The 13,449-nt window shown below is 39.5% G+C and overlaps 1 protein-coding gene across 1 annotated transcript in view; it reads left to right on the top strand.

Annotated features, from left to right (window-relative positions):
- CPED1 (cadherin like and PC-esterase domain containing 1) overlaps window positions 1–13,449 on the top strand; it is a 307,617-nt gene that overhangs the window by 36,797 nt on the left and 257,371 nt on the right. Inside the window, exon 3 of the mRNA XM_022582431.2 lies at window positions 5,381–5,564. Coding sequence (XP_022438139.1) covers window positions 5,381–5,564 — 184 coding nt within the window. The remainder of the gene's footprint in view (window positions 1–5,380; window positions 5,565–13,449) is intronic.

Genomic DNA, 13,449 nt, shown 5'->3' with positions numbered 1-13,449 from the left:
TTTGCCTTACATTGGATGTTGGGTGTGGGGATAGCCCCAAAGTACAGTTTGGGGGTACATTCAGAGGGTGCTCAGTTGTCATGGAGTAGTTCTGAGAAATGTGTGATCGTTCCATGATGGGCTCAAGGTTCAGCTGAGTCAGCTGTGAGATGGAGGCCGTGGGTCATTATATGTTCATTTAAGTAGGGAACATTCTCCGAGGCTCTGTTTGCATATCCAGGGAACCTGCAGTTCCTAAACTGTCCTACAATTATAAATAGTGTTTAAGTAGAAAATGTATAGGATATGCATCCTGGAAAACTCCATCCATTTTATTCCTTGAATTCTCTAAAATAAGTGTACATCTTGCCAACGGAAAAAAATTCTCTATTCTCGTAGTGGAAAAATTAAAACGTAATTCACTATGATAGACTCTATAATATTTCTAAAATGCCAAAAATCTAGACAGCATGGCAACTTGACTTTTAGTTGTATATGACACACATACGAGGTCTACTATGTGATTTGTATTTGAGCATCAGAAAGTGTCATAAATACGTGGCTACTTTAATAAATCCAGAAAAAAATCTTTCTGTCGTATGGAAAAAAAACAAGTTTTATTTCTCATCTCTACTATATTTTCAAGAGCTGTATTTCTTGCTTTTGTGGTAAGTCTTGGTAAAGACTTGTTAATAGTAACTGAGAAATATAGTGCCTTTATAATATAGCTCTTTATTGGATTTTTTTTTACTGTAAATTCATTACTTTGCTCAAGTATTTGACTCTATTTTTGTCATTCTTGCCACTATTCTACTGAAACAAATTGCTTTATTTTTATTTTTTTAACATCTTTATTGGAGTATAATTGCTCTACAATGTTGTGTTAGTTTCTGCTTTATAACAAAGTGAATCAGCCATACATATACATATATACACATATCTCTTCCCTCTTGTGTCTCCCTCCCACCCTCCCTATCCCACCCCTCTAGGTGGTCGCAGAGCACTGAGCTTATCTCCCTGTGCTATGTGGCTGCTTCCCGCTAGCTATCAATTTTACATTTGAAACAAATTTCTTAATACAAATTTTCACCACTTTCTATCTCAATCTTCCATGGTAGTATTTATAAAAAAGACTTTTACATATTGCAAAAAAAGATGTTTGTATTCATTCATTCAAAGAATATTTATTATGTGCCCATATGTGCCAAGGACTAAGGCTGGGGAAACAAAAGTGAACAAAACAGACAAAAGTATATGCTTTCATTTACCTTCTTTTATGGTGTGGGGAAACAGACAATAAACATAATAAAGAAATCATATTTTTGCCTTAAAAGATGATAAACCAGACAGAGAAAAATATGTATCAGGGTATATAGAAACATATAGTTTACTGTAGAAAGGCTTTTTATGATAGAGACCAAACTATATTAATTGAAAAACTTACAGAATTCCTAATATAAAAGCAGTTACAATATGATATAGATTTTTATTCAATTTTACTTGTATATATTTGACATCGTTTATTGGTGGGATGCTGTGTTGGACACTTTCAAATAGAAAACTGATTTAATTTCACCATACAATCTCATGAAGTAGGATTCGCTACTTCAACTATACGTCTGAGAAAACTCTGATGTGGGGAGATTACATCACTCTCCCCATTGGATGAAGCACACGAGTGGCAGAGCCAGAATCCAAATCTAGATTTTTGATTCCTTACATGGCTGCATCTAACCCTCCAACTAGTTTATTACGACACTCTATCCTAAGGCGGCATAGAGGCTTCAGATTTTGAAGTCCTTCCAACAAAAATAATGTGTTCGGTTATAAAGCAACTTTCGTGTAGTCCAGCAAAGTGATTTCTGAGGGGCTATTCTGCAGATCTCTCAGGAAGAAGGGAGAGAAGGGAAGTGACTCGGGGTTCAGAGTGTCAACATCCAGTAACACACATTCTTTGCTAAATTCTCCGCAGCAGACCCGCAAGTCTTAAGTTCAGTTGTTGTAGTGATAGCCAGGTTAAATGTATTCTTCCACTAAAAATATACCCTCAAACTTGTAGGAGTCATCAGGAGCTCTCCTTTCCAAAAGTGCTGCTCCGGGCATTTGATAATCCCGCATTTGCTGGTGCGGTTGACATAACTGTATTTCACATCCACAGTGCATGCCCCTGTTGTTGCACCAGGTAAAACCGTTCTTGCCCCTTGGTATTGGGCCATTCTGCTGATACAGGGTGTTATAAATATTATGACAGGGGCAGTTTGTATAATACAACATAATTTGGCAGGATAAGACAACATAATTTGACAGACAAACTCATTTCCTATTTATTCTCTGTAGTCTGAGACATGAGTTAAAATTCCAGTGTGTTATAAAGGTTGTGATAAAATATGGCCAGTAATTAACACTTTATTTAAAATATGCTCTCTGGGCTTCCCTGGTGGCACAGTGGTTGAGAGTCCGCCTGCCGACGCAGGGGACACGGGTTCGTGCCCCGAGCCGGGAAGATCCCACATGCCGCGGAGCGGCTGGGCCCGTGAGCCATGGCTGTTGAGCCTGCGCGTCCAGAGCCTGTGCTGGGGAGAGGCCACAACAGTGAGAGGCCTGCGTACCGCAAAAAAAATAAATAAATAAAAATAAAATAAAATAAAATATGCTCTCCATAAGATAGGCCGGTAAGAACTATGCTGCTCTTACTTAAACTGATCATGGTTTGGGGGATGGGGGTGGGAAAGAGGGATTATATCTTTCAAAATAATAAGAACTTAAAGTTTGAAAATACACTGTCCTCATGTGAAATCACCGCTGTACCCGAGCCAGCTGTAATCGAGAGGGGCATCCTGTGATTGTGAAAGAAAATAATGTGAGAAGGGAAATCTGGACACTGTGTTTCGCTTGAGTGACACTGATATATTTGGAAGCATCCGTCTTCCCCTTTCACCTAGATGCATGTTTGTTTATTTTGGCCTCCTATGGGCTACTGTCTCCCTCTAATTCCTGAGTCCAAAGGCTCAACCAGTAGTTGGTTTCAAATACTCCTTCTTAATTGTTTATCACTACGAACAATTACAACATTTGCTGGGGAGTTATGTCCCAGTTTGCAATTAAATTCTTGAGTTTAAATAGTTTCGTTATCAATAAAATGCAATGTCCTTTAACAAGGGAAAATATCTGGTCATGTTTTCCCAAAGTACCATGCACAGAAGGTGTGATAGCTGGTGTTCTCTTTCTTTCCTTTGTATTCATCACACACGTATTAAGAGCCTATGTTAGCATGTGTCAGGCAAAGCTCAGATACAGAAACAGTGTTCCTGACTCTCTGCTCTTTTTGACATATGATTATTTTAAAAACACATATATAGGACTTCCTTTATGCCAGGCACAGTTCTAAGCACTTTACAAATATTAAGTCCTTAATCCTCACAGCAGCCTTAGGAAGAAGGTACTGTCCAAGGTCACATGATTAGTGCCGGTGGAACCAGGGGATTCGAAGCCAGCAGCCTGGCTGCAGAGTTTGTGTCCTTCTGCACTACACCATGCTTTGTCTCTGAATTTTCAGATAGTCATCATTTGTATGCAATGAAAATAGGATATGGTTCCTGCCCTCAAAGGGTTTACAAGCTAAAGCTGTTTCTTCTTTCCATATGTATATTCAAAGATCAGATCTTGATAGAGCATTACGGTCCATTCATTTACTAGATATCTTCATTTATTAAGCATGTACGATGTGTACTAGAGACACAGGGACAATGCAGGCTGCCCATTAAGGAACTCACATCAGGGAGAGACACAATTTCATAAATGCTGATGGGAGGATGTATTTCAATGAAAAATTTCCAAAGAGGTACTGTTTGATTTGGAGTTTGCTAAACAGAAGAATGGAGAGGAAGGAATTGTTGGTTGAAGGCACAGTGGAGTCTGTATGAAGGAGCAGAATGGGATCACGAATGGAAATGACTAAGAGTACAACATGACCAGAGAAGGAAGATGGGGTCTAAGTTCAAATGACCTACATTCCTTGATAAAGATGTGGAATTGTTTCGGTCAGTAATGGGAAATAATGAAGAAATTTAAGGAGTGAAAAGACAGGGTACAAAATGTGTCTTAGATCACTGAAATGGACAGTTTGATTCAGAGCTGCCACTAAAAGTAATGTGGCTTCCCAATTTCATTTTTTACCTCTTCCCCCTCATCGGCCTCCTCCAACCCCTTTGTCTCCTCTTCTTTGGCCTCTCCCATTTTTTTTTTTCCTCTAACCCCCATCCACTTTCATCACTCCTTCCAGTGGTAAAAAATGTCTACTTTATCAAGGTTTAGTCACAGATTTTCAGGAAAACACATAGTATCCGCCATTAAACCGTATAATGAATTTCAATGTCAGTATTCTTTCTACTTGCCAATTCAAAACTTCCCTCTTTTTTTTTTTTAATAAATTTATTTATTTATTTTTGGCTGCGTTGGGTCTTTGTCGCTGCATGCGGGCCTTCTCTAGTTGCAGCGAGTGAGGGCCACTCTTCGTCGTGGTGCGCGTGCTTCTCATTGCGGTGGCTTCTCTTGTTGTGGAGCACGGGCTCTAGGCGCGTGGGCTTAGTAGTTGTGGCTTGTGGGCTTAGTTGCTCCGCGGCATGTGTGATCTTCCCGGACCAGGGCTCGAACCCGTGTCCCCTGTATTGGCAGGCAGATTCTTAAACACTGTGCCACCAGGGAAGTCCCAAAACTTCCCTCTTGTTAACGGTATTTCAAACATCAGCGTGAGAAAGAAGAATATTTCTTTGGAGGAGCAATAAACCACTGAAGGAAGAACCTAAAATTATGATACTTAAGTGATACCCTCCCCTTCTCACATGAAGTTCCATCCTGCCTCATTGAGATGCATTCAAATTTTGCTGCGTCCTGATGGAGAGAAGCAGCAGCATTGTGCGTCTCCAGAGAGCTCTGGGATTGCTTCTCAGCTGCACTCCCCTGTCCTTCTGGTGCAAAATCCATCCTCCCTGAGTCTATTTCCTCTAATGTGTTTACCTAAAAGAACTGTTAAAAGATAAGGCAGTTGGAACTACTACAGAAAAGCACAATGCAGATGAAAAGCTTTGCTATTAATTTCTATTTTTCAGCCAGAGTTGAGCTCAGTATTTCCATGCCACGGTATTCCTCCAGGAACTCTGTATTTTAATGGCCTGAAATTTTCATCCTTCTGGAATAATGAGAAAAATACAGTTCACCTTTAGTTCTCGCAGATGAGGTTGGCTTTGTCCTGGTCAGCCTTTCAGAGGATCTGTCATTCCTTTACAGAGAAAAACTTAAAAGACAACTTTCTGAACGGCCCCCGATTTGCATTAACGATCTCCTTCAAGGGAAACGTGCTCCTTTTTCTCCTTGAATTTTTATGCCTTCTTTCTTTCTGTAGATCGAAGAGTCAATTGAGATCCACTTCGGCAGCCATGGCAGAAAGGCCGTTCTCTACAGGCCTCCTTCCTCCAGCAAAAGGGAGCTTCAGCTCCACCAGCGCATTCTCACTCGGCATCACTATGCGGTTGTCATCACTGAAGAAAGGTTCAGTGCCGACCCTGGGCTGGGGCTACTAGATAAAGGTCAGAGTCAGAATTAATTACCAAAGTAATTAATTAATTACCAAAGTTGCTTGTCTTCTAATTTAAATACTTCCTGAAATGTGCTACTCTCTTCCTCTAAAAAAATTCACAAGAACCAAGTTTTACCCATGATCAACTTGCTTGCATCATAGAAAACTTGGCGCCTTTTCTGCTTCCTCTCCATTTTCTTTTAGCTACATTTCTTTATTCCTGAAATTATTTTGTTTATATTTTTATAGCATTTTGGAGCTGCATAGTTCATCTTTAAATGCTACATAAAACATGTTTATGTTTATGAGTACAAATACATGTTCTGCCCAGCACCAAACTGCTCAATATTTTAAGAAAATTGCCACTTCATCTGACTGCAAGTAGAATGTGCTGGAAATTGTTTCGAGAAGCCAGCTTAAATGTGATTCACAGATTGGTTCTAAATGCAAAAGAAGTATAGATATTTATCTCACACGCCATTACTAGTCAAGCACTTTTTATTTCTGTCATTTGAAGTGAAAAATAGGAGACAAGTTTTTAAACAAGTTATTTGAAGAAAAAGTTGAGTAGGTGATGAGGGTCAAAAAGGGCAATAACAGTAACAGCTGACATTTCTTGAGTAACTAACCATGTGACATGTTGTATCCTGTATTCATGGCCTCATTTAATCCTCACTGAAGGCCCCTGAGTGCCCTAAGATTAAGAAATATTCATTCCTTCCCCAATTCCAGAAGAGGAAACAGGCTTGGAGAGGTGCAGTGACTCACCTTGTATCTTAAACCTGGGGTGATGGAAAGGCAGGATTTGAACTCCTGTGTTCCAGCTCTCACTTCTGTGCTTGCCCTCTTCACCTCCGTGTTGCCCACTCCCTCTTTTGGCCCCTTATCCTGTACTAACCTATCATTATTAGAGCTACCAGGATGTATAGCACTCGTTCTCCATGAGCCAATCAGATTTTCCTCTTTACGACAACACAGTGTATCCGTTTTCCTTTTTATCAAAAGGGAGGGGAGGAAAAGCAATTTGAATCCACTGCTGATCTCCGTGATGGTTTCCTTTGGGAGAAAAAGTCAGATCCCGGTGCCACAATAATTTTCATTTGTCATTTCACTTTCAGCCATCTTGACTTCCCGGTAGCACTTGCTCTTCAGTTAGGTTCCCCCTTGCTCTTTAAAGTGCTGGTTTATGCTGGTCAGTGGAAGAGGCTGGGGGACATTTAGCCATGATTACTCTTCACGACCTTTTACCATGTTGGCGGTAAAGTTATAAGCTGCTTAGCTAACAAAGCTCCCAGGGAAGAAAGCCCCAAGAGATCCACTTTGATGAAAAGAAAGTTCTTAAAAATGTGCAGAGGTCATTAGCACAGGTCTTCAGGAATGCCATTTGCTGGTCCCCGCCCCCAGGAGAAGTATGGAAATCTAGAGCTTTTGGAAACACATAAGAAAAACAAAAGGGAAGTTGAATGCTCTGGAATATCAAAGCAGCTGGAAACCAAGTTTACAAACCTCGCTGGGGTTGGTTCTATTAAGAAGGACCAATCTAAAGTTCTGGAACATCCGTAAATGATATTGTCAGAAAACCACTGATCAGAATAGCTGTTGTTGGTATTAAGGAAAGATGTAAAACATTTAGTCTTCCTCTCATCCCGTAAATTATTTTAGCCCATCGCTGAACCAGGTGCTTGACTGTATAACCACCGCCTTTGTGCCACATGAGCTGTGCTCCTGGAATCCTGCAGAGCATCGGCCCTGATAACACAACACTATTGTCTGAAATTCCCATGTTCTTCTGTCTCCTTCGTGCTGCTACTGACTGTGTATAGGCACAACTTGGATTATCTGTGCATTTCAACTTCAATTCCAGTTTTCAGTTTTCTCCAGTTGCAAAACAAGGAATATGGCTCTTCTCTCCCTTGATGTCCTTGAGTCAGTTTTACAAGAAAAAGGAGGATGACTTTGCAGCTTCCAAATACCAAGAAAGTGCAAAGAGAGCCTGAAGGCAATAGAATCTGGCAGCAAAGGGAGCTGCTGGGCCCGTAGCACGAGATAACTAGATGGTGTCACCAGAATTTATCAGTGCAAATACTGATTTGGCTCCCTTTCCCCACATTTCCTCAGCTTTGAAAATATCCATGCCTCTTTCTGGGTATTCTTTTACTTTGTATAGTAAGATATTTTTCCTGGATCAGCCTCAAGAAAGGGTAGCAGTTTCACACGTATGGGAAATTGGTTTTTGGTTCTTCATTTGATTTTGTAGTTTTCACTGTGAGAGCATGTGCATTGAATACCTGAGATAAAAAAAGTCCTATGACCGTCATCTAACATGTCCCTGATTATCTAACCTACAGAAAAAAAAGCCACTTTTTTATTGCAGCTTATTTTCCATGGCCACACATTTAATCTACAAATTATGTTTGAACTGAAGCCCTTACTGTCAAAAATATTTTCTAGAGATTTGATTCTTGTAAAAATTTTGTTTCTTTAGTTCCAAATAGCCACCCCATGCTTATTTTACTATGTGTACAGCAGCAGCGAGTGGGATGCTATATTGGTACACTTAAACTTCATCTCTCCATGTTGAGCAGCTTGGGGAAAGTGGAAGCAATTCAGAATGATCTGGAGACCTACCCCACCTCTCTTTCTTTTCACCATTGCTGTTTGCTAACCTGAAGTTTGAAAATATTACATGAAAAACAAAATAGGCACTCCCACAAAGTACTCAGGTGCAGATTTGACACATTTATAAAATACATTTTTAGTCCTAGGAAAATAAATATAAAATGCGTTTTCCCTATTCTACTCACTTATTCCACCTGCTTTCCAATCCTCTTTTGACTTGACCCCCACCATTTCTTCTGATCTCTTTTTTGTGCCATCCTTTGAAGCACAGGTGGCCTTTTTCCGGCATGGGGCCACTTTTTTTTTTTTTTTTTTTTACCATTTAAGGCCAGAAATGGATAAAAATTAGAAAAAATTAAAGGGTGCTAGTTCAGGCAGGCAACGTCCTACGATTAAGTATAATCTGTTCTTGCAGAGTCACATTTGGGCTTCATATTGTATTTAATTTTCCCACTAATTTAGTAAACATTTATTGAAAGGAAAAGTAACCAGTCTTGGGTTGTAAATTCAAATATGGGCATTATGTTTTTCCCCGGTTAATTCCATTCTATGATATAACAGAAATTGGTGGTTCTAACCGGAACGACTCTAAGGCTGTGTATACTTGACCTTAAGCAAGTTCAGTTCTCTGAGTCCTAGCTCTCTTATCTGCTAAACGCAGTAATGAATTTTTACTTCACAAGAGTGTGTAGTGAGAATTTAATCACTTTGTCCACACGCATCAGAGTTCTGGGAAGAAACAAAGTAAAGCCCCATCGATATTTTTCTCATTCAGTAGTCTGGTAGTGGGACCCAGAAATTTATATGTTAAAAACAGACACAGGTAATTCTGACATGTAACCTAGTTTGGGGAGCATTGTCCTAAGGGATATACTCTTGGTTCAAAGAATAGCAATGTTTAAAGTTAATTTTGGGAATAAAACGATACAAAAGTCTGCTTGCTACAATGCCATTGAACTACTTAAAATTTATTGGTATAGTTATGTACCAGCATTTTGACTTTAAGCTGATTTTGAGAACAGTAAGAGGACAATTGTCTTTACAGATTTATGCCTACAAAACTTAGCAGAATGTAAAACATATACATTTATGGTCCTTCAATACCCTTCTTTGGAAAAATATATCTTACGTCCCTGCATTTGTAAGAACGTGTAATTCTCTAAAGGAAAAGATTGGAAGGACCAACCAATTCTTCCCTTTCCTAGTATCTAGATAGTATTTAGTAAATCAGTGCTTTAGTAAGTGGAACAGTATAGTGGCCTAAAAGAGTAGGTGTTTTCCAAAAAAGTTCTTAACCTATTCCCATGGCAACATCCAAGAAGGGTGTGACTCAGGAGACTCTGATTCAACGGACTTTATCATTAGATCAGAATTATTTATGTATACTTGAAGAGTAGAGCATATTTAGCAATTTTCTGTCCACTCCTGAGTACATCCTGCACTGTTACATTAAGTGTATTATATAGTCAACGTGAAAAACAAATGCCAACTGCTATCAAAGCTACAGAATTGGAGTCACTCTTACGGTTTCAAATTGCTCTTGTTTTTGTAACTTGGGGGTTTTACATGGAATGGTTTTTGAAGAAGTACAGAAAGTGAAAGACCATAGAAATTTTCTTGCCAGGGGTTGGCAAACCATGGCCCACTGGCCAAGTCTGGCCCAACGCCTGTTTCTGTAAACAAAGTTTGATTGGAACACAGCCACGCATTAGTTTTTATACTGTCTTTGGCCTTTTTTCTACAACAGCAGAGTTGAGTAGTTGCAACAGAGACTGTATGGCTCTTAAGGCCTAAAATATTTATTATTGGGCCCTTTACAGAAAACATTTGCTGACCCATGGACCTAGACTAATTCTATGTCATCTGATTTCAGACCAAGCTGATGGTTAAACTCTAGGACTGAGGTAGGTTAGGTTTTAACTTACATCAAACCTCATTCAAAAAGGATTTGATGGCTTATAGTCAAACATATAATAATAAGATTACTAAAATGGAAATATAAAATTAGGGCTCAAACTGGATATTCCTCTTAGCTACCATAATTTCGGCTTAATTTTGGCTTGAGCTGCCAAGTACCCAGAGCAACAAGGGAAAGAATAGAGGTTTCGCTCTCAGGAAGGAGGGAGCTCTGTAATTCCTTCCGCTGATCTTCGACATGCCCAAGTAGTACATTTAAAACAACTTTTTCAAAGGGATTATTAAGTTGATGACATTATGTAACGGGTCAAGGGTCAGAGCAACATTTGTATTGCAGACGAAGTGGATGTCATATCTTGGTTCACAAAGCAACCTTCCAATGCGAGCTGAGAGTGTAACATGATAGCATGGTATAGTGAAAGCATTTCTAGGAAGGGCAAGGGTTAATACTGTGATAAATAGTATTTATCGATATTTGTATTGATACTACATTTGATATATTGTGTTTGGAGATCGTGTTTTAAATAATATTGCTACAGCTTTCCCCCCACTAAGAAGGACACTGTCATTTACCCAACTGTGTTCTTGGGATGCACTATTAAAAGATATAGTTAACAGAGCGAGAGATACAGATCACTACTTAATGTTGTGGAAAATATATTAAAGAAGAAAAAGCCTATTTCCTTCCTTGTTTATAATTTTATAGTTTCTCTCCTCCCATAGTTTTGTTTGCATTCACCTGCACTCTTAAAAATGTCCAACACATCCATGTATCATTTGAAATCTAGTCTAATTTTGAAGGTTTATTTATAATGGCTACTTGCCAGAAGCTGTTTCTGCAGTTTATATGGAAAAGAAACATCTCTTATAGACCAACCTTAACTTTTGTAATGGAAAATGTATTACAAAATATATATGTATTCAAAAAGAAGCCATAAGGAAGTTGAGATTTAAATTAAGTAAGAAGAGCTTAACCGCGATAATTGCTTTCTTGGGGAGCTAGTAGACTGTGGTAATTAAAGGGAATAAGCTGTGGAGTTAAGACTGAACCTGGGTTGGACTCCCTAGTGTTACCTTTAATGGTTACACTACCCTGGGCAAGTTAGCCTCTCAAAGCCCTAGTTTTCTCTTCTGTAGTGGATTGTTTTGAGATGGTTCTGAGAATGCCACGTGGTAGGCACTCTAAATATGGGAGGTAATATTGCTACTGCTGTCAGGAACTAGATACAGAAAGGAGATTGTGAATATTCCTTTGTGGAGAGGTACGTTTAAAGTGGGTTCTATCAGTAGCAGAAGGGTGCTGCTACTAGATATTTTGCATTAAATGAACTTGATAGGTCTCCCTATCAGGTCCTATCCTTTCCAAGTCTCCCTCCCAATTTAACATGTTTTCATTGACAGATCTGTGTTGTAAACCCTCCTGAAATTCCAACACACAGTCTCTTGGATCATTCCATTAGGAAAAAACAGCTAAACTTCTAAAAAATCTGTAAACTCCTTGAGGTCAGGAGCCCTGTCTGCTCAGCTCATCACATAAAACGAAGCCCTCCACATAGGGGCATGCGATAAATATTTATTGGATACATGAATAAATGAGGATAAAATAGTACACCAACAGCTGAGCCCCTTAAATAGTTAACTACCTATGTAGTTCAGACTTTCACATTAAAATTTAATTCATCAACATTTCATTTTTATGTAGCTTTATAGGAACACTGGTATTCTTTTCATGCTCAAATCTCTTATAACAAAAATAATGCAACCAGAAATTCAGTAGTAGATAGAGCTAATACTTTACACATAAAACAGTTCTATACTGTTGAGGTTTTTAATGCTTGTGTCCATTTGTTCCCCTCTTTGGTTTTCAAGATTCCTCTGCCACGTTTAGCGGTGTTCCTCAGCCTATTGGTTTTCTAGGGAGGGCGGATGGGTTTAGTTCTGAACATACTCAGACTCGGGTGCCTTGAGGTTTCCGTATGGATGTATTTAGCAGAGACTGGAGGTCAGGGCAGGAGATGTAGATTTGTAGGTTATCTGCTTAGAGGTGATGATTGATTCCTTGAAGTTTTAATATTCCGTAAAACAATAGAACGCACAGTGTTACCTAAAGATTCTCTCCAGTAAAGGACACGGAAAAGTAAGCATATAGCTTTTTCAGCTCGTGAATGTAGACATTAAAGGTCAAAACCCCCATCATGTCATTTAGGTCCTGTTTGTGTCCTCTGCCTTACGCCTTCTGGTTCTTTTCTTAGCATAGTGTAAAATACTCACTTTCATGCCCTTCCAGTCCCTTGCTTTGGAAAAACATATCATATGACCCAGGATTTTTATAACATGTACTTCTCTAAAGAAAAAGAAAGAGGCACCATCAAATTTTTCTCTTTCATAGCATCGAGGTACTATTTAGTAAATCATTGTCATAGTTCGTAGAATGAATAGTGGCCTAAGAGAAAATAAATGTTTTCCAAAAGTTTTAAACTTGCTCCCAGGGTAGAGTCTAAGTAATATGTAGTTCCAGAGACTCTGACGCAGAGCATATTTTATCGTTGGGTCAGGATTATTTATGTATACTTGAAGAGGGCATATTTCTACAGTTGCAGCAGAAACCAGAACTGTAGCAGGAACGGGAAAATAGATTGTTCCTATTGAAAAGACCGTTTCTGGGAGGCCCTGCAAGTAGTTGGGCCAGTATTTTTGTATTCCCGCTGTTTAACGGGTCGCTTGAGTACAAGATTTATTTGTGGTAACCCTAGAAGGCATAGGACCAGCTGAAGGATGAACGTTGTATCAATCAGACTCATCCAGCAATGGAACAGCCCATTTCAAAGAGTAGGAAGTTTCGTTGGAATGGGAGCAAAGCAGGGATGCTGCTGAGGGGCTGCTTTATCAGCCGGGAGAATGAGTAAAATCACCATCGACGCCCTTTTCAAATCTGCGGTTCTGGGACGGGCGCTAACATTTATACAACACAGAATGAGAGAAAGCAAGACAAGATTTTAAACCTCTGTCATTTTAGGATTCCTTTCCTTGAGTCTTTGCTTTTAGCCTCCTGTCCTCTGGGCAGAAGAGAGGAAGGGGAAGCAAAGGAGTGGAGAAACGTGTATCTGGAGGCAAAATTGGAGACGGTCCCTTTTGGCTAGCAGTGCACGTTCATAACAGATGCTTCTTCTCATCAGTTAAAATTTCAGAGCCTAATGAACACCTCATTCCTCTTCCCCTCCAGCCCCACACCAGCACTCCTGCTGCCTTCCTGAATTTAATGTGCATTACAACTGTTTAGCAGGAAGACAAAAGAGTAAAGGCCCCATTTAAAAGGCACAGTGGGGCTTCCCTGGTGGCACAGTGATTGAGAGTCCGCC

The sequence above is a fragment of the Delphinapterus leucas genome, chromosome 9, assembly GCF_059928025.1.
Source record: "Delphinapterus leucas isolate spDelLeu-1000000601 "Yukka" chromosome 9, BTC_Dleu_Yukka2, whole genome shotgun sequence".
Lineage (NCBI taxonomy): Eukaryota > Metazoa > Chordata > Mammalia > Artiodactyla > Monodontidae > Delphinapterus > Delphinapterus leucas.
This window is presented reverse-complemented; position numbering and strand designations above follow the sequence as displayed.